This window comes from Pristiophorus japonicus, chromosome 3, assembly GCF_044704955.1.
Source record: "Pristiophorus japonicus isolate sPriJap1 chromosome 3, sPriJap1.hap1, whole genome shotgun sequence".
Classification (NCBI taxonomy): Eukaryota; Metazoa; Chordata; class Chondrichthyes; family Pristiophoridae; genus Pristiophorus; species Pristiophorus japonicus.
This window is the reverse complement of record NC_091979.1, coordinates 266,692,329-266,714,362: the sequence shown is the minus strand read 5'-3', so window position 1 is coordinate 266,714,362 and position 22,034 is coordinate 266,692,329. Positions and strand designations below refer to the sequence as shown.

The following is a 22,034-nucleotide window of genomic DNA, read 5'->3' as shown; positions in this document are numbered from 1 at the left end:
CCGGTCCTGCCCAGGTGCAAACCGTCCAGTTTGTACTGGTCTCACCTCCCCAAGAACCGGTTGCAATGTCCCAGGAATTTGAATCCCACCATTCTGCACCACTCCTCAAGCCACGTATTCAGCTTAGCTATCCTGCGATTCTTACTCTGACTAGCACGTGGCACTGGTATCAATCCTGAGATTACTACCTTTGAGGTCCTACTTTTTAAATTTAACTCCTCGCTCCCTAAATTCAGCTTGTAGGACCTCATCCCGTTTTTTTTACCTATATCGTTGATACCTATGTGCACCACGACAACTGGCTGTTCACCCTCCCCCTCCAAAATGTACTGCAGCCGCTCCGAGACATCCTTGACCCTTGCACCAGGGAGGCAACATACCATCCTGGAGTCTTTATTGCGGCTGCAGAAACGTCTATCTATCCCCTTACAATAGAATCCCCTACCACTATGGCTCGCCCACTCTTTTTCCTGCCCTCCTGTGCAGCAGAGCCACCAATGGTGCCATGAACTTGGCTGCTGCTGCCCTCCCCTGATGAATCATCTCCCCCAACAGTACGCAAAGCGGTGTATCTGTTTTGGAGGGGGATGACCGCAGGGGACCCCTGCACTACCTTCCTTCCACTGCTCTTCCTGCTGGTCACCCATCCCCTATCTGTCTGTGTAACCTTTACCTGCGGTATGACCAGCTCACTAAACGTGCTATTCGCGGCATCCTCAGCATCGCGGATCCTCCAGAATGAATCCACCCGCAGCTCCAGTACCGCAATGCGGTCTGTCAGGAGCTGCAGCAGGATACACTTCCCGCACATGTAGTCGTCAGGGACACTGGAAGCGTCCCTGAGTTCCCACATAGCACAGAAGGGGCCATTCGTCCCTTCGAGCTCTCTGCAAGAGCACTTCAAGCTAGTTCCATTCTCCCGCTCTTTCCCTGTCGTCCTGTAATTTATTTTCCTTTAGCTATTTATCCAATTCCCTTTTGAAAGCCATGATTGAATCTGCTTCCACCATTCTTTCAAACAGTGCATTTCAGATCCTAATCACTGCGTAAAAAAAGCTTTTCCTCCTGTCTCCTTTGGTCTTCTGCCAATCACCTTAAATCTGTACCCTCTGGTTGTCGATTCGTCCGCCAATGGAAACCAGTTTCTCTGTCTACTTGGTCTAGACCCCTTATGATTTTGAACACGTCTATCAAATCTCCTCTCAACCTTCTCTGTTCTAAGGAGAACAACCCCAGATTTTGCAGTCTATCCACGTAACTGAAGTCCCTCATCCCTGGAACCATTCTTGTAAATCTTTTCTGCACTCTCTTCAAGAGCTTCACATCCTTCCTAAAGTGCGGTGCCCAGAATTGGATATAATACCTCAGTTGAGGCTGAACCAGTGTTTTATAAAGGTTCATCATAACTTCCTCATCCCCAATTATACCATGGAATCATGAATTGGCCTGTTTTTAAGTGTTTGTGATAACTTACTGTAAGATTTGGGTATTTTGGGGAGTTTTTCCAGCCTCTTTTCGTGCTGCCTGCTATCCAGCATGTGTACTAGCATTCTGCCTGAAGCTGCTTCCATTCGCAACCGTGTCCTGGCTCTGACGCCAATTTCTTCTGCATTTGGTCCTCCGAAAATTGTTTAATCAATAAAATACAGTGCCCATGCATTATAGTGCCATCCAAAACATAACAAATTACTGTTGCAATTACTACTAATCACTACTACCTCTGCTACCACACACATCTGTTGGGTGTTAGTTTCTGTCATCATCATAGGTGGTCCCTCGAATCGAGGATGACTTGCTTCCACGTCAAAAAGTTCACAGGTGTTTCAATGAAGTTCCCGAACTAAATCTTGAAGGGTGGAAGATGCCTGTGCGTGGATTTTTTAAAAATGTGTGGTGGCCGTTGCACACCAGCCACCACATGGGCTAGACAGAGCTAGGTCTTGGTCCAGTGGCAAGGGTATCCAAGACGACTGGAGACCAGCTCTGCTGCATGGACCTAGTGCGCACACACACCGCAGTGTGGGCTGGCCCATTCTGCCCCTGGGCCCTCGCCTCTTCCGGGCCCCGAACTCACGCCTCTCCTGGGCCCTGATCACATCCTTCTGCAATCTCTCGCCCCATCTGCTGTACCTGCCCACACTCCAATCACCGACCTGGATCTTGGTGATGTCCCTCTTCACTGCCGTTGTTCTCCTGCTCCCACTCAGTCAAGAGTCTTCATTGGGGTCATAGGGCTCAATTTTCCCCAGTATTTGTGCCGTGGAGTGGTACGCCGCCACGCTGCTCCTTCCGCTCCCCGGCCTGCTCCGATGGTGCTCACAGGCCGGGGGCCGCCTGTGTCACCTTATTGTACACCTCACTTTCCAACTTTTGGGAACATCACAATGCATCACCAAAATGCAATGAACCTAGCAAACAAAAGAGAACTAAATTCCACCTTGGCAGAGTTACACAGCAAAGAAAAATCAGTCCATCAGCATCTTGAAATGCCAACATTAAACACCAGCACTAAAACACCATCAGCTACACAATTTCCCACTATCTTCCTTCCCATGAAATAGACTGCAGCAAAGTACTTTCCTGAAGGGCATTTGAGGGTTGTTTAGTGCATATGTATCTTGTCTCTCTTGTAAAAGCAGTCAGACCCTCAAAATGCCTGTAAATGGCATAGGTTGAATTGGAAGTTAATATGATACAGCCTAAGTAAACAGATTATAATTGAACATAGCAAATACAATTTTCTTCTTCAAACACAGCAAACTAGGCTTAACCACCAAGTACCATAGGAGTCAAGAAACAATAATGCAAACGTAAATATGAAATTGGTCCTGATCAATTTATGAAGGGCGGTGAAGAGATTGCATGGTTTACAAACAAAATCAGAATTCTGATCCATTAAGTGTCAAGTAAGTGTCCGTCGTGGCTCAGTTGTAGCACCCTCGCCTGTGTCAGAAGGTTGTGGGTTCAAGTCCCATTCCAAGACTTGAGCAAAAAATTCTAGACCGACACTTCAGTGCATGCTGAGGGAGTGCCGCGGTGCCGGAAGTGCCATCTTCCGGATGAGACAGTAACCGAAGCCCCATCTGCTTTCTCAGGTGGATGGAAAAGATCCCATGGCACTATTTAGAAGAGCTGGGGAGTTGGCCCAGATGTCCTGACCAATATTTATCCCTCAATCAACATCACAGATTATTTGGTCATTATCATATTGCTGTTTGTGAGAGTTTGCTGTGCGCAAATTGGCTGCATCAATTCCTAACATTACAACAGTAGCTACACTTAAAAAAAGTACTTCATTTTAAAGCTCTTTGGGATATCCTGTGGTTGTGAAAGATGTAATATAAATGCAAGTCTTTCTTTAAGCTATTAATTTCTTAACATGCCTGCAATCAGTAAACTGTTTCCCCAAATAAATAATATTTAATTATAGAAAATCTAAATGTTACTACATTTTTAATGAAACTCAACAGTGCCAAAATATATACATGTATGAAACCTAAAAAATGTGAAGACTGCAATGGACTGCAGTCACATAAGACAAACATCATATGCAAGGTAGTGTAGTGGGCTAAATGGGTATTATTTTGCATCATTTTCTATACGCCACTCTGGAGTTTAATTTTGTATAAGTTTTTAAATCAATCCGGTGCTAAAGACAATGTGTATTCTGTTTATTTTTTACATCTTCTCCTCAAGAGTGAGGACTCCTTGCTCTGGTATGGTTTTAAGGGTGCCAATTGCCCCTCTGTACCTTGCCCACGTGACTAATTCACTTCTGAGTCTTAACACAAGTATTGTCAGGTTATTTCATTACAAAGGAGCATCAAAACCTAGCTAGATTCTGACCTTGCTCAACATTCATACACATGCACCTACAACATAGCTTACAGGAATGCAAATTAGGATTTCCTAATTAGCAATTAGGAATGCAAATTCCGGATCACGTTCCTCCCCATGCATCTCCCTCCCCCCTCCCCCACTCGAAGAAACTGAGGTCAATTGTAGTGCCCTGACTCCTGCCCTGGCCGAGATCAGTTAAATAAAGAGAGACTTCGGATCAAACCTGGGAGCTCCCTAATCTTCATGTTTAGCAACTCACTTCATAGATTTAGAGCCGTCAGGACAGCATCCAATGCTAGGTTTTAAATACTGCGCTATCACAAGTTAAAAAAAATTAGGACCAAAAATATTCCCTGGAAAAAGTTGTATGCAGGAATTATTTCCATCAATGCAGAAGAGAATTCCCCAGGGAAAATGAGTGGCCAAGACAGACAAACGCTTGCATCAATGGGACCCCTGGAGAAGCAGTGGAAGAATGTCATTAACATTCTTACTCTTGCTGGGTCATTACTACATATTGAATTCAAACTAACTAGATGCCTTTTTAATTATATTAATGCAACTCAAAAATATAAAAATCACCTCACATTTACAACCAGTTGTCAATAACTTTACTGTTAATGTAATTTCAGAGCAGTCCATGGAAAGTTTACAAAACTGAGCCCAACTACTCGAAACTTTCAGAATACCAACGTATCATTTTTAAAAGCAGACCAATAAACTTGTTTAAATAAAAAACAAAACACTGCAGATGCTGAAAATCTAAAATGGAAGAAAAAGCTAACTATACTCAGCAGGTCAGACAGTGTCTGTGGAAATGTCAGTCAGTCGACATTTCAGGTCGAAGGGCTCAATTTTCCCCGAGCCCGTTTTCTGGCGTATTGCCAGAGTTGTGCCACTTAATTAGGTAAATAGATGGTCCAGAAAAAAATCTCCGAAGTTTCCCTGATTTTTGGCCTCTAATCTGCAGCCGCGAAGCGTGGCCAGTCGTCTCGGGGAGGTGGAGCCGGGCCTTCTGTGCACGCACTGTGGAAAAAAACGACGTTTTTGACGTCGCTGAAATGGCCGCGCATGCGCAGTAGAGCTCCAAGTGAGGTGCCTTCCTGGTCAGCTGCGGTGAATACCCTCCCCCACCCCCCGCCTCTACGGTGCCTTCCCGCCGCTCTGTGGCCCCCGATTTCGTGCCGGTCCAGGTCCACTTCGCTTCCCGCTCCTAGCCCAGGCCGAATGGCCTCCGATGTACTTACTTGCGCCGATTTCTTTAACTCTCCGCAAAGGTTTTCTCAAGAGGCCACATACACTGGCCTAAGTAGAACTGGAGTAATTATTAGCTGATCAAAGTTGCCTAAATGGCCAGAATTGGCATAGGTGGTTACTTGAGGAAAAAAAAACTTACCTAAAAAAAAACGTAACTGAGTTACGCTGGTGCAAATTGATTGGGGAAACTGGGGATTTTTAAGTTAGGCCAGAAAAAGCAGCCTTCTCCAAAAAAGACGCAAATACTGGGGAAAATTGAGCCCTATATGACCCCAGTGAAGACTCTTGGCTCAGTGGTAGCACTCTCACCTCAGTCAGAAGGTCTTGGGTTCAAGTCAAATACCAGACAAGAGCACATAATCTAGTCTGATATTTCAGTGTAGTGCTGAGGGAGTGCAGCACTGCCGGAGGGGTCATTTTTTTGGCTGCGGTGTTAAACCGAGGCTCGGTAAGCTCTCTCAGGTGGATGTAAAAGATCGCATGCCACTATTCGAAGAGCAGCAGGGGAGTTCTCCTGGTGTCCTGGCCAACATTTAGCCCTCGACCAACATCACAAACAGATTATCTGGTCATTTACCACCTTGTTGTTTGTAGGACCTTGGTGTGCGCACATTGGTTTCTGCATTTGCCTACATTACAACAGTGACTACACTTCATTGGCTGTGAAGTGCTTTGGGACTCCAGAGGTCATGAAAGATACTATACAAATGCACGTGCTTTCTTCTGGTGCTGTAAATTTCGATGGTTAATGTAGATTACGTAGTTTTTTTTTTTAAAAACAAAAAACACTTTTTTAAACTGGTACTTACAATACTTTTATCTCAAACTAAGGGGGTCATCTTCCTGATTCCCACAAAATTGCATGAATCGCTTATAAGTTGTAGCAAAGTAAACCCGTTGCAAATTTCTTTTAAATATTGTGGATTTGTATGTAAGCCAATAGTATTTATTTTTTTTAAGTAATTTTAATTCAAGTTATTTCCAGGTGGAGGACTGGACGCCCTTTAAAAATGCTTATTTTTTATGATTAGCTCAGTAATGCAGCTGAAAATGGGTTTGAGTTTCCCTAATCTGTTTTTCTGGCGCCCTCACCCGAGGTGCGCCGTTTTTGTCCGCCTCCAAGCGCACGGAAAAAAGACATCAGTATTGTGGCCACTCCCCAGCCTCTCATCGGTCATGGCGCAGCGTGGCCCAATGGATTGGGGATGAAGCCAGGTCCCGGCGCTGAAAACTGCTGGGACCTCTGCACATGCACGCTAGAGTCTGCGCACATGTGCAGTAGCTCCTGGCAGGCTGTTTCTGCAAACGCGCGCAGGCTGTGTGGGAGGAGCCCGAAGCACGCCGTCCCCTAGCCCTGGCCGAATGGGCTCCCTCATCGGCAGCCCACTGCGTTCCCGAAGGTAGGACTTCTATCTTTTATTTGTTATTTACTGATTGATTTTGGTGCTTTAGGTGCTGGGTTTCTTCTTTTTTTTTGTTAATTAATTGCTTATTACTTTTTGTGCTTTGTTTGGTGCTTGGTGGTGCTTTAAATGTAGTTACTTGCACCGATTCCTTAACTCTAGGTAAGGTTTTTCTGTGCAGACAGAAATGGCAACATACGCTGCCCAAGTTAGTTTGAAGCAACTATTTGCTGGCCAAATGCCTAAAACAGGGATAAGTGGCTGGGAACCTCCCCCTTTTGAAAAAGAAACTTAAAAAAAAACCTAACTAACTCACTTACACTGGCGCAAATGAAATGGCCAGAATTGCAACGAAAAAGAAAAATCAAGTTGCTCCAAAAAAAAGGAGCAACTCCTGGGGAAACTTGGGCCCAATAAAACTGCACCGGGTTACTCTCTAATTCATCAAGAATACTTTTTAATGGAAAGAAATAAAATAACCATTACGTTCTCTTACGGTAACCGATTGCGCTAGTTCATAGAAAATGGGTTTGAGTTTCCCTAACCTGTTTTTCTGGCGCCCTCACCCGACATGCGCCGTTTTTGTCCGCCTCCAAGCACGCCGAAAAAAGACGTCAGTATTGTGGCCACTCCCCAACCTCTCATCAGTCATGGCGCAGCGTGGCCCAATGGATTGGTGGCAGAGCCAGATCCCGGCGCTGAAAACTGCCGGGACCTCTGCACATGCGCGCTAGAGTATGCGCGCATGTTCAGTAGCTCCTGGCAGGCTGTTTTATAATTAAGTTTATAATTATGCAAATGATTTTAGCGGAATCTTGAACTGTAACCTCACCAGTGCAATTTCGAGCGCATTTTGGATGCAATTCCCCAATTACACCCAAAACTCTACCCCGTTGTTTTCTGTTGGGAGGCTTAGTAAATACGCAAGACTTATTTTAATATTAGTCAGTGTATAGTTATTGAACTTCAATGTTCAGTAATATGTTGTGCATTAAATTCCATTCTCCAGGTTATGATTTTGATCACCCATGATTTTTAAATTTGCTGCCATGGACTTTGATTGACTTCAAATCTTTTTGCTACATGCCTCATTTACAAAAATAGGAGAGAGGGAGAAAGGAGTAAAATAGATAGACCAGGGAGAAAAGGAATGAAATAAAGAGATGAAACAGGGCAGAGGAAACAAGAGGGGAAGAGGGATGAGAGACATGGAGAAATGTATCCATCAGAGGCAGGTAAAGACAAAGGGCTCAAGTTTCAACCCGAGTTACTCCTATCTTTTTGGAGCATCTTAGAAATTGCAATTCTCGGCATTTAGTTTGCTCCAGTTCTAGTCAGTCAGAATAGTTCCATTTTAGAACAGATTTTTTTTCAAAAGGGGATGTGTCCAGCCACTTACGCCTGTTTTGCAAGTTTAGGCAGCGAAAACTTATTCCGAACTAACTTAGAATGGAATAAGTGTAGATTTTTGTACGCTCAGATAAACCTTGTCTACACTTATAAATCAGGCGTAGAGAACGAAAGATGGTTTGGGGGGGGGGGGGGGGTGGGGGGGGGGGGGGAGGGAAGCTTACAAACATTAAACACTTCACTTTTACAAATAAAGAGCCATCATCAATAATAAATGATAAATAAATCAATAAATTAACTAATAAAGCCATCAAAAAATTAAAAAAAATATATATATTAAAAATTTTTTTAAAAAATCAATAAATAAAAAATTATTTCTATTCACCTACTGCAGCACCGGGAGCCCTCCAACAACGTGCTGGGATAGAGCCCACCAGTGTCTCTCTCTCTCTGTCTCTGTCTGACAGTGAGGGATTGGGGGGAGGGTGGGGGGGGAAGGTGGTGGGGGGGAAGGGAGGGAGAGAGGGGTGAGAAATGGGGGGAGGGAGGGGGGGGGAGAGGAAGTGAAGGGAGGGGGGGGGAAGAAGAGAGGGAGGGAGGGGGAGGGATGGAGCGAGAGAGGAGGGAGGGAGGGGGAGAGAGAGGGAGAGGGGAGGGAGGGAGAGGGGAGAGGCTGAACGGGAGGGAGGGAGGTGGGGGGTGAGGAGGGAGCTGAACGGGAGGGAGGTCCAGATCGATCTTCGCCCGGGGTGCCCATTCGTCCAGGGCTAGGGTCGGGCCCCTCCCACGCAGCCTCGGGGGCCTGGAGCTACTGCACATGCACGCACACTCTAGCGCGCATGTGCAGAGGTCCAGGCACTGTTTTCAGCACCGCGACCTGGCTTCGCCCCCGACCCCTTGTGCTGCGCACGCCAAGCACGAAGACGTCCTGAGGTGAGAGTGCGACCTACTGAGCCACAGCTGACACTAGGCCACAGCACATTCGGCCCAACTGGTTTACGCCAGTGTTTATGCTCCACACGAGCCTCCTCCCATCTTATTTTTAAAAATTCATTCACAGGATGTGGGTACCGTTGGCTCGGGCAGCATTTATTGCCCATCCCTAATTTCCCTCGAGCGGCTTGCAAGGCCATTTCAGAGGGCAGTCAAGAGTCAACTATTGCTATGGGTCTGGAATCACCTACAGACCAAACCAGGTAAGGACATTAAGTGAGCCAGATGGATTTTTACGACAATCCAGTAGTTTTATTTCACCATTACTGATACTAGCTTTTCACTCCAGATTAATTTAATTAACTGAAGTCAAATTCCACAAACAGCTGCCATGGTGGGATTTGAAGTCATGTCCCACAGATCATTAGTCCAGGCCCGGGATTACTAGTCCAGTAACATTATGACTATGCTACCAGTCTCATTCTTTCATTGTCAGCAGATCCTTCTATTCCTTTCTGCCTCATGTGCTTATCTAGCTTCCCCTTAATTCCCCTTAGTCGCCTCAACCACTCCCTGGGTAAAGAAGTTTCTCTTGAATTCTTTATTGGATCTATTAATGGCTATCTTACATTTATGTCCCATTAGTTTTGGACTCACAAATTGAAACATCGAGACGAATTTCCACATTGCCGAGTGTGTGGATTTGAGAGTGCGTCGGCACTAAAAGCGCTGAAATTGACAGCATGTCGGGAATCCGTCGCCATCCCACCGACATCCGCATTTAACTGGGGCGGGTTTTAAAGCGTGCCATGGACTCACTCGGGAGAGGCGGGAGATCCGATTGAGGTTGTTAACTGTTTGTTGAGAGACCCCTTAACAACCTTTTTAACATGAACTGGTTGCGCACGGGATTCACGGACGGGAAGGCAAGGCCTAAGCTCAATGGCCATTGTGCTACTTCATTCAGTGGCAGCTGGAAAGAGCACATAAGTATTTCACCTTACACCTGCTTCCTTGCCTACAGGAAACTCTTGCTGACACCGTTTTGTGCAGAGATTTTGCTTCCAGGAGTTTGCAGGTCATTTTTGCAACCTCGGAAAACACTCTCACCGCATTGCAAGTCACTTGGAGGATTGTGCCTCTGATCTCTACTTTACCTGGCATCTATCAGATCAGCTTATGCTGCCTCACCTTGGACCTTTAATTCAGACCAAGATAAGCCCCAGCACCAACAACACCAGCCACACCAGCAGCAACTGCAACAGCAGCCTTCTCCTCAATGTCCTGATGCTCCACAGAAGAGAGGGGATCAGCACAGGGGTGCACCTTGCCAGAGGCGACACCCCCAACACAAGGTACATAGGCAGAGTATGAGCTTCCTGGACATGACTGAGCAGCAGTGCATCAGGAGACTCAAGCTATTGCACCAGGTTATCAGAGGCATTTTTAGTTTGCTGGAAGAAGATCTGCTTCCCAGAGGACTTGGTGGACACATGTGACCAGTGGCTATCAAAGTCACCACCACCCTCAACTTCACCTCAGGTTCCTTCCAGGGAACTGCAGCCGACATTTGCAGGATCTCAAAGTCGGCTGCCCACAGATGCATCACATGGATATATTCAAGAGGGAGTTAGATATGGCCCTTATGGCTAAAGGGATCAAGGGGTATGGAGAGAAAGCAGGAAAGGGGTACTGAGGGAATGATCAGCTATGATCTTATTGAATGGTGGTGCAGGCTCGAAGGGCCGAATGGCCTACTCCTGCACCTATTATCTATGTTTCTAGACCGGAGAATCACAAGGTAAGTTTTCGGCGCACCTTAGCGAGATGCGTCGTTTTTCCATAGGGCGGAAACTGGTGCCCCATATGTGAGACTAGGAAAAAAGGAATGAAAGAAGGCTCGAGAGGAATATGAAATAGAAAAGGAATGGGACTGTTTGAGACAGGAGGGAATAAGCGAGAGAGAGGAGACGAAAGAAGGACGAGTACAATCCAGATTTCAAGCAAACAGTTGAAAACGAAGCATGTCAAAAGTCACATTGATGGGCTAGTCTTCAAAATTGAATGTGTTGTATACTCAGATAAAGATGAGCATACCAGGACACTATATTTAAAACTTGCGGCTCTTTAACAGTATATCATTTTTATTCTGCCTCGTCAACTTTGAAAGGTTGGTCACCCCTGAGGTAGAGTTACGGGACAGCAATCGGGATCTCGAGATGTGGCTTATTCCCCCCCTCACTATTTTCACCACTATCCTGGGTGAAACCAGCTGATTCAGCACAAAGTGAAGTGAAACCTTCTTGATCTGCAGGACTTGGTATATGCTGTATTTACCCACAAAGCCATTAGGATGGATTTAATCATTTTCAGGTTTTACAGTGTCAAGTTGGTAAATAAGAGTGATGACATTTTGTAACCGCACTGGAGCAAACTTGGTGTATTTTGTTGGAAGTAATGCAATCAATAATGCAATCAGCCTGGAAATGGAATCAAGTCATATCAACAATTTGATCAGTGGGTTTTCATTGAACTTTTCTCATGCACATCAAACCAGTTCCTATCATTCGATCAGCAAGGCACATTTAAAGGTCAGTTGCTTCTTTTAGATTTAAAAAAATGTCAATACTCAGGGTAAGTGAGATCTTTAAAAAAAAAATCAGATAACATAACACAAATGATTTTCAATTGATAAAGATCATCCGTATATGTCTAGATGGCTATGTGACTGCTCCAAAATGTCACTGCAGTGTTGCAAAACCCTCATTATCAACAGCAGTATTTACCGTTGATATTAAATTGGACTGAAAAAATGCTGTTTTAAAAACGTGATGCAAATGAGGATTGAGATTTCACTAATGATGTTTTTAAAATAAGCTGATGTAAATAGTGTGAATAGCAACTATAGTCATTATTAACCTCAAAAAAGAACTGCTGCACATTCACATACAAGTGAAAGAATATTGGAAATAATACACAACTCCTTACACAAATCACTAAAAGTAGCGACATGTGTTAATAAGGCCATATAAAAGCAAACAAAGCACTCGGGTTCATTTCTAGAGGGACAGAATTTAAAAGCAGAGAAGTTATGTTAAACTTGTATAGAATATTGGTTAGACCACACTTGGTTCTGGTCTCAAATTACAAAAAGGACATAGAGGCAATGGAGAAGGTGCAAAAAAGATTTACTAGAATGATATCAGAATTGAGAGGCTTTACCTAGCAGGAAAGGTTGAACAGGCTGGGGCTCTTTTCTCTTGGAAAAAAAAGAGTGAGAGGTGACCCGATAGAGGTCTTTAAGATAATGAAATGGTCTGATAGGGTAGACAGAGAAGATGCGACCACTTGTGGGTGAGACCAGAACTGGAGGTTCATAAATATAAGATAGTCACGAAAACATCCAATGAGGAATTCAGGAGGAACTTTTTTTTACCCAGAGAGCGGTTAGAATGTGAAACTTGCTACAAGGAGTAGTTGAGACGAATAGTACAGATGCATTTAAGGGGAAGCATGAGGGAGAAAGGAATAAAAGGATATGTTGATGGGGTTAGATGAAGGGTGGGAGGTAGCTTGTGTGGAGCACAGACCTGTTTCTGTGCTGTAAATACTTTGTAATTTTGTAATACTTATCGCATCCCTTAATCGCAGGCCTTAAAGGAAGAGAAGGAAATGGAAAGGTGGAGGTGTTTAGGGAGGGAAATACAGATTGCGCAGGGATAAAGATTGAGATCACCAGAAGTCATTCTGTGCAGAGGTTGGGGGAGGAAAGTAGAGAGCATATCTCCGTGAGAAACCTGGGGTGGGACTTGGGGCAGGGGGAGAGGAGATAGACAATGAGGATTTTAAAGGAGGTGAGGGGCTGGAAAAGGGCAAGGTGTTTGAAGGAGGAGCAAGTACCAGAGGAGCAGATTGAATGACCAAAACTTGACCAGGAGCTGGCAGTACAATGAATTTGAGAGTTGCAAGGATAGTCATGTAATACCACATTGGGGTTAAGTAAAAATTGGCACCTTGAGGTTTGCTGAATGTTTATCACTTAAGATAAAGTAGCAAAGAATTGAGCAATGCGCCGTTTAAAACAGAAGTAATTTTCTTGCCTGGATATTTGAAACAACATTATATGTTGAATCCTTTGTCGTTTGTCCATTGTTCAGGAGATAGGCTGTGATTAAATCTGAAATTCTCTGTTTAATTAAGGATTCTAAATGACAATAATTCTGTCACACACACTGTTGGTGATTTATGGTTCTCCTTCCATCCTTTTCGGGTAAGGCTTAATATCTAATCTCGATGCGGAGCACAGAATTAGTTGATACAGGTTTGAAAAGTAGCAAGCATCAAGGTTAGAAGAAACTTTATTCCACTCCATAGTGGTCATGTGCAACAGATTTCCAGCAAAAGCACCTGATGCATCAATTAATTCCTTCAAAAAGGAATCAATACTCCCATGTGAGCCATGAAGATAAGAAAGCACAAGATACAAGAATTTAATTTCCTGAGAGAGTTGAGCATAAATTCACCCTGGCCCTGACCCTTAAAGGCATCAAATAGAAAGAGAGAGGGAAGGACCTTCAATTTATACAGCGTCTTTCACATCTTCAGGACATCCTAAAGCGTTTCACACCAGATCCAACAAAAAGTGCGTGATTGGCTATCAGTGTTATAGACAGAAAAGTTCAGAACACTGATCTACTCTCACATTTCCATGATGTAACTTTGGCCTGCAGCCTTTCACTTGCAGCAACCCCCTCCCCATACAGGGCAGCACAGGTTTTAATATCAGTTTCCACTTACTATCCTTATAACCTAGAATCTCACTTCCAACCAGATGTTTATCTAGCTTTATTATTTTTAAACCAAGTTCGTTACACATCCACTGGACAGCTCTCACCTATCAAGCCCTCAACAAATGTCAGCAGCATAATCTATTGATTCAAAATCCATGAAAACAATTACTTTTGCTGCTGCTGCTACTACTACAGCTACCACTGCTACTTGCATTTATATAGCAACTTTAACTTAGAAGTACATCCTAAAGCACTTCACAGAGGCATCAACAAAAAATTGATGCAAAATCAAAGGAGGAATGAATAAAAAGCTTGGTGGGTTTTAAAAAGGAATCTTCAAGCAGGTGGAGCGGCGGAGGGGTTTCGGGAGGATTGGGGTGAAGGGACAGGATGGGGATGCACAACAGACCAGCGTTGGAGGAGTGGAGCGTTCTGGCAGAGGGAGGAACTGGGGGTGGAGGGAGTGGTTGTAGGGACAGAGGAGATTACAGAGATCGGGAGGAGCGAGATCATGAAGGGATTTAAACACAAGGATAAGAATTTTATATTGGATGGATTATAGGACTGGGAACCAAACTAAGTCAGCAAGGAAAGGGGTGATGGGCAAATAGAACGGGGTGTGGGATAGGAGATGGTCAGCAGATTATTGGATGAGCTGAAGTTCAGAGATTGGAGGATGGGAGACTGGCCAGGACAGCACTGGAACAGCTGAGTCCGAGGGTGACAAAGAGCTTGAGCAACAGATGGGCTGAGGTGTGAAGTATGTAAATACATGTGTTTTTTTTACAAAGTGAAATGGCCTCACTCCTTTTTTGAATAGTGGGATAATATTTGATGTCCTGCAGCCCTCAAGTGCAAAGGATTTTCTACTCATTTCTAGTGTCAAGAATGGATCTCAATAATCTACTCTGTCCATCACCAAACGCACTTTGAAGAGCAGAATATATTGAAGAGGATTACACAACACCCAAAGCTTTTAAAGTTCCTCCACCTTGTCCAAACCTATAAATGTGCCTCTTCCCGGAATTACAAGGCTGACAACATGAGGCTACTCAGCATTATGCAGATTACATCCCATTTAATCCTTTTACAGTGCAGTTTTATTGAGATCTATACAGCTGAAACGCAGGGCACCCTCATTAAACTGAAAAGCAATCTAAACTTTAAAGATTCTTAATTAGAATGCTGAATATCTCAGCCTCAAGAATTACAGCAGCTTTATACTCTCTAATTCTGGCCTTCAACTCAACAAATTGAGCCATTTAATTTCCAGGGCATATTTCCAATTTAGTTATTTATTAACACTCCAAAGCTTGTGCAAATTGAAAATAAAAATGTACACAGTCAGTCTCCACATTCTCACTAGTCCCGATAGGATTCAAAAGCCTGATTTTTACATATTTTATGTCTGCTAGTTTTTTTTGCTGAAGTTGAAATGTTAAACTGAAAGTTTTTTAAATGTATTAAACAAGAGAAAGGCAGTCCTTTCAGTCTGATTTCTTCTGATCTGGAGTCAGACATTTAGAAACACTTACCAATAGCAATTCACCTATACTAAACCTCAGGAATTATAGAAAATAGACTGTAAGGGGCAGGCCATCTCAAACACAGCTCCATTATAGAAGCATAATAATACATTGGCCCTGAAATTCCGGTCGGAAGCTTCCTTCAGATGAAAGCCTCCGACCCGAAATCTTTCTACCAATGTACCTGGTGGTCCCAGAGGTGCCTTCGATTCCAGTCGGAGGCCTTCTTTCCACGCGCATAGCAGCGCGCCCGTCTTTGAGGTATGCAAGTCCAAGCTGGAGTCACGTGGGCCTGGATAAACAATCACGATGCAGTATTCTCATTGACAGTAATGGGAACTGTGAAAAATGGAGTTCCCATTACATGAGAAAAAAAACCCTAAAACACCCAAACACAACATAATAAATTAAAAAAAACACCTCACATATTTAAATTTAATTGAAATTAAAGTTAATTAAATATTTTAGAAAAACATTTTTTGGGGGTAATTTAAAAAAAATGTGTTTTAATAGGATTTAAAATCAACTTACCTTAATGGACAGGGTTTTTAACATAAAAATGTATGATTAAATTTAATTTTTATATGTTTTAAAACTCTTACGCTGGTAAAAGTAGGCTATACTCCTGCTTTTACCAGAAGTAAAGGTTTCAAGGGCATTCGCTGGGCAAGAGATGGGCAAATAGCCCAATTTCACCCGCGCGAATGTCCATGATATGGGGACGCGGAAGATGTGTCAAGAGATATCTTGACAGATCGGAAAAGCCAGTTTTCAGCGCATGCACATTGCTTTTGAGAGGCCGGGATTTTATGGCCATTATGTGTACCATGTTGTTATAAAATAGGCTAACATCTGATTTACCATCAGCAACACAGAAGATAAAAGTTTGGAGACAAGTATCACTCTTATTAAATTTCTGTGTCACATTTTGAAAAAGTTGTATTGAAAGAAAAGAGAAAAGAAAGACTGATGTGGCCTGCTGGTTTCTTATGACTATGTGGAGGATCCAGGGATTTGCAAGCAGTTGACAATCTATACAGAAATCTCCTGACAATTGGCCTCAAATTGACGTCGGGATGCCCCTATTTTCAGCAATATGACCTTGTGCCCTTAAAGGAAGGCCCAAGGGAATGTATTTCTGTATACCATGCGTTATTCTCATATGGTAATGTTCTTGTCCTTAGAAAACAGTATATCCTCTGACTTGTGATCAGCTCCATGAGAAATCTGCTGGATTTTACTAAAATTCTGAGCGTGACTACTCATATACATAAAGGAAGAAAAACTTGCATTTATATAGTACCTTTCACGACCTCAGGACGTCCCAAAACACTTTACAGCCAATGTGCAGTCACTGTTGTAATACGAACATACAAAATGACAGCCTGGGAATGACCGGCTGGTCTACTGAGCCTGTCCCAATACTGTATATTCCTTCAGCACGCTATGTATTGTCATATTAAGATATTCTTGTTCGAATTTTTAGAAATGAAAATCCGATCTCCATAGCAGTTATTCACAGTAGTTCATGGAAATTGGGATTCAAATCCATTGTTTCAAGTATTCATGGTCATTTGCATTCCTATATTTGAAATACAAGGCAATATTCAAGCTTTAGGAGGAATAAAGAAAAAAAACTCCTTATGCAGTTGTTTATAAACTGCTTGTAATGTACAGTAGAATACTCATGACCTCTCACCACATGAAGCAAGAATTAATTATTTTACAGCTACCCACTACATCAAGGTGGGATCCATGTTCAGCTCTTTCCTTTTGTTTTAATATCTGAGAGACTAAAAACAATGCAGTAAACAGTGGGTGTAATTTACAGAAAAAAAGGTCAAGTTTTAAATTTGGATGCACTCTTCAAGCTACAGATTTTCACTTGTTCTGTAAGCAATACGAATGAGTCAGCTGATCTTTTGGAATGCAACACCTTGCCTTGATCAATCTAAATTCCTGCACAGGGACTTTTCAAGGTGGAGGGTAAATCTTTCTGAACAGATGATGTTGTCACACATGACTACCAGGAAAATTAAAACAGTCACCAAACTTGTAATAGTTCCTAATAAAACACTTCCACCATCTGTTTGGAAAGTGGGATGCTCAATTGCATGGACTTGTGTGTGGCTGAGAAAATCTCATAGCTCAGCCAAGAATTGATTAATTCACTTACTGAGAGCAGAGAAGCTTGAATGTCAGTCTAAGCTGAGGTTCCAACTGCGGAACCTGACTTGGGAATCTAATCCTCTTTTATAGGGCTACCAAATGGCTTCTATTCACAAGACACCAAAAAGACTACTATAGCTATCATACACTGTGAATCTGATCTAGCGTGTATGGCCAAGAGACTACTTTTGCCCTCCCAGTTTGTTTTCCTGTCAATTAAGAGTTGAATCATCATTATCTTGCCAAGCATGTATTCCACCCCATGGCCATTTGTGACAAGTGAGGTTCTGGGTTCAGAAAGGTAATATTCACTGTCAGAAAGTTAATCATTTTTTGTAAGCTATTTGTGAAAACTAATTTTATAAATTCTCACTGTACAATATATTGGTTATATAGAATTTTTTTCTAAAAGAATACGATTTTCCACATGATCTACTTCGATAAAGATAGAGAAAAATATTTTAAATCCTTCCAAATTTAAAGTCTTTTTTCCGTTAAATTAGTTCCACCCTTCTGAGAGAATAATGCTGCAGAAAATATTAGGGTAAGAAATTCTGATCAAAATACTGATCAGAATAAAGAACAAACAAACATATGCTGATTTCTATAAATAAGAACAATGTGGGAAAGGAAAATTACAAAATCACACCAATACATAGTTGCAGTTGCATGCCATCTGTGTTCTGGATTTTTGTTCTAGTGTTTGTCAGATATCAATACAAAGCTTGGCAATCAAATATTTAGCAATAAAGATTTATTTGCCTGTCCCATACACACCACTGAAGATGCTAGCTGCTGGCTTAAGAATAACCAAAATTATACCAGTGAACAGTGCAAGAAAGAGAAGTCTAGGTGAGTTTAAGAAACAAAAATCTTAAACTGAACATTGCAATAAACATTAGGGCTCCCTCAAAATACGATATAATAAATACACCACTATTTTAAAAATCTGAAGGATATAGGATATTAATAATATAATGTGATAAACTAGCAGAGTTCACACTACAATCTGTCTTCAAGAATCAAATAAATGCGCAAGTCACAAAATGGCACTTAAAACCCAGCTCACAATAAGTTAGACTTACTGGATGATAAATATTGAAAAATCCCTTGCAGGTTGGCAGTCGGTAGTTTTCATCAATCTTCTCCAGCCCACGTACTGTGAGAAACATACCAATAGGAGAACCCAAGGCAAAGAAGTTATCGGGTTCGAAGTCTAGTGCATGATAAGCCACAGACACCTGAGAAAAAAATGTAGCACATAAATGTAAGTGAAATTAAAGCAATGAGCCACTGTTCGCACAATAGGAATACTGCTTCATGATGTGTTACATGTAGTGGTTAGACCACTGATACACAAAATTTAAGAATTAATTTTACTGATACAGCACAGCATGAAATCTAAACAGTAATATCTTCACCAATTCAAACTTTGCCTTTATCAGTTGGTGTAAACAGTTTGAACATTTAAAGTAGGCATAGGAAATTTCACTCCCTATCTGGGCAATGTAACTTTCTATCTCTGATGAGCTTAAAATAGGCGATTTGCAAATATTTTATCCCAGCAATATTTCATTGTCTTTATAAAATGCAAGGCGTAAATAAACTTACAGAATGGGTATGTAAATGAGAAATTAATTTCAATATAGATAAGTGTGAAGTGCGCACTTTGATAAGAGGAGTGAAAAGGCCATATACTCCTAGGGGAAAAAGTCTAAGTGGGGTAGAGGAGCAAAGGGATCGAGAGGTACAGATTCAGAAATCATTAAAAGTATCAACACAGGTTAACAAGGCCATAAAAAATGCAAATAAAGCATTGGGGTTCATTTCTAGAGAGGCAGAGAGGTAACGTTAAACTTAGAGAACCTTGATTAGACCACCCTTAACAGTACTGTGCACAGCTCAGTTCTTGCTCTCCATAATTACAAAAAGGATTTAGAGGCACGAGAGAAGGTGCAAACATGATTTATAAAGGATGATACTAGAATAGAGAGGTTATAACCACCAGGAATGACTGAAGGATTGGGGATCTATTCTCTGGAAAAGAGAAGACTGGGTTGGGGGGGGGGGGGGGGGAAATGAACCTCCCTTATCCGGAACCCTCGGGACTTGGCCTGTTCTGGATAAGGGATTTTGCCGGATGAAGGGTTGTCATGTTAAATTGGATGGTACAGGTACTGGGCAAGGGAATATCGGGACTGGCTGACTTGGGAGTGCAGCAGAGAGATCATGAGGGGGGGGGGGGGGGGGGACGGAACGGTGGATTGCAGGGTCAGGCCAGCGATTGCGGGAGTCGGCAGCGAGGAAGGACTTCAATTTGTGCATGTCAGAGTTCCACACATACGCCATCCGGTGGCCGGGAATGGTTCTGGATAAGGGAGTTCTAGATAAGGGAGGTTCAACCTGCAGAGGTCTTTAAGGTAATGAAAGGGCTTGATAGAGTAGATGTAGAGATGATGTTTCCACTTGTGGTGGGGGAGTCCAAAACTAGGGGTCATAAATATGAGATAGTCACTAATAAATCCAATGAGGAATTCAGGAGAAACCTCTTCACCCAGAGAGTTGTTAGAATATGGAACTTGCTACCACATGAAGTACACTGAAACATCTTCCGTTTAGGCGGTGTTGGCTGCCAGACCAACTCAAAATGCTGCCTACTTGGAGACAACTACACACACTTCCTCATTTACTCAGCATGTTTAAAAAAAATCCAACAACTAAATTCAAGCTTCAAAGCGTCTTTACCTGGCCAGCACCGGCTTCAAAATGGTCATAATGCACTTTGACAGATGAAACAGTAGTGCCACCGTAAGATAGCATCCTCTTCAACACTCCCTGTTTCTCTGCAGCTAATGAGGCCATGTGAACAGCTTCATCCTTGGCCTTTTGGGTTGCTTCCTGTTGAACTTTCTTCAGGGCTTCCAGTGCTGCTTTTTTCTCTGTTGCAGCTTTCTTCTTGGAGAAAAGAAAAAAAATTCAACACAAGTTCACATCGTCTAGTTTCACGTTATTTATTACAAACCATCAAATCTCCTATTTCTAGAGAGAGACTTTTATCAACCATAACTTTCCCACCATGTGAAAACTATTCATAGCAAACTGAAAAAAACACTCAAATAGATCCACCAATAATTTATAGAAAAACTCTTCAAAAAAAGTTTAAGATCTTAACCATCAAGACTGGTAAAAATACTTTCTATCCCGTAACTAACAAATCTTTGGGGAGTGATTTGGGGGGGGGGGGGGGGGGGAGGGAAGCAACGGAAGGCTCCTAAATATATCTATTTACATAGGATTACATGCACAGTTACAGCACAAAAACAGGCCATTCAGCCCAACCAGTCCATGCTGGTGTTTATGTTCCACTTGAGCTTCCTCCTGTCTTTCCTCATTTAAATCTATCAGTATAACCCTCTATTCCCTTCTCTCTCATATGCTTATCTAACTGCCTCTTAAATGCATCTATACTATTCCCTTCAATCACTCCCTATGGTAGCGAGTTCCACATTCTCACCACTCTTTGGGTAAAGAAGTTACTTCTGAATTCCCTATTGGATTTCTTGGTGACTATCTTATATCGATGACCTCTAGTTTTGCTCTTGCCCACAAGTGGAAACACTCGCTCTGTATCTACTCTATCAAAACCTTTCAACATTTTAAAGACCTCTATTAGGTTATCCCTCAGCCTTCTCTTTTCAAATAAGAGAGACCCAGCCTGTTCATCCTTTCCTGATATGTTTGCCCTCAATGTATCATCCTTGTAAATCTTCTCTATACCCTCTCCAGTGCCTTTATATCCTTTTTATAATATGGTGAGCAGAGTTATATGCTATACTCCAAGTGTGATCTAACCAAGGTTTGATACAAGTTTAACATAACTTCACTACTTTGAATTCTATTCCTAGAAATAAACCCTAGTGCTTGGTTTGCTTTGTTTATGGCCTTGTTAACCTGCGTAGCTATTTTTAGTGATTTGTGTATTTGTACTCAGAGACCCTTATTCTCTTCTACCCCATCTAGATACGTATTTTCCAAGTAATATGTGACCTCCCTATTTTCCTTACCAAAATGAAATAATTCACATTTATCTGTGCTGAATTTCATTTGCCAATAATATGCCCATTCTGCAAGTTTATTAATGTCTTCCTGAAATTTGTTGCAGTCCTCCTCAGTATTGACGATCCATCCCAATTTGATATCATCCTCAAATTTAGAAATTGTGTTTTTGATTCCAAAGTCTAAATCGAAATATAAATTGTGAACAGCAGTGGTCCCAGCACTGATCCTTGTGGAATACCACTTCCTATCTTCTGCCATTGCGAATAGCTACCCTTTACCGCCACTCTCTCTTGAAGCCTATTTCTAATTAAACCATTATAACAAATAACATTTCCATCAGCAAACAATATTATCCACAAGTCCCCAGTGATTTAAAAAGCAGAGGTAAAGCAATCCTTAATTCATAATATTTTGTAAAAAGGAATTTGTCGCAAAAATGTTACTGCAGAGAGACTAACCCTGCCTTCAGCTCAAGAAATTAAAACAATTAAAACCAGATGGCAGCAGCTGGAGTGAGGACACTACATCATCCTCAAGCACACACGAGTTATACCATCAGCTTTGCGCTACATTTATAAGTAAATCCATCAAGGTGGCGGTATACAACAGTATAAGTGATAGCAAGGTGCAAAAGTAAACTACTTCGGATTATGTCCAGTTCTAAAATTGAAGGCTACACAGAATGTATTTAATCATGCTACTTCTGC

General features: G+C 42.3%; 1 protein-coding gene across 3 annotated transcripts in view; it reads right to left on the bottom strand.

The window, feature by feature from the left end:
• The window catches only part of sec23ip (SEC23 interacting protein), a 145,871-nt gene that overhangs the window by 48,104 nt on the left and 75,733 nt on the right, over window positions 1-22,034 (bottom strand). Inside the window, exons 13-15 of one of the 3 annotated variants that reach the window (XM_070876671.1) lie at window positions 20,014-20,223; window positions 18,354-18,509; window positions 16,343-16,681 (exon numbers count right to left, since the gene is read on the bottom strand). In XM_070876671.1, coding sequence (XP_070732772.1) covers window positions 16,670-16,681; window positions 18,354-18,509; window positions 20,014-20,223 — 378 coding nt within the window. In that variant the 3' untranslated portion in view covers window positions 16,343-16,669. Of the gene's footprint in view, window positions 1-16,342; window positions 16,682-18,353; window positions 18,510-20,013; window positions 20,224-22,034 lie in introns of those variants that run through there. The other 2 variants (XM_070876669.1, XM_070876670.1) reach the window with 2 other exon arrangements.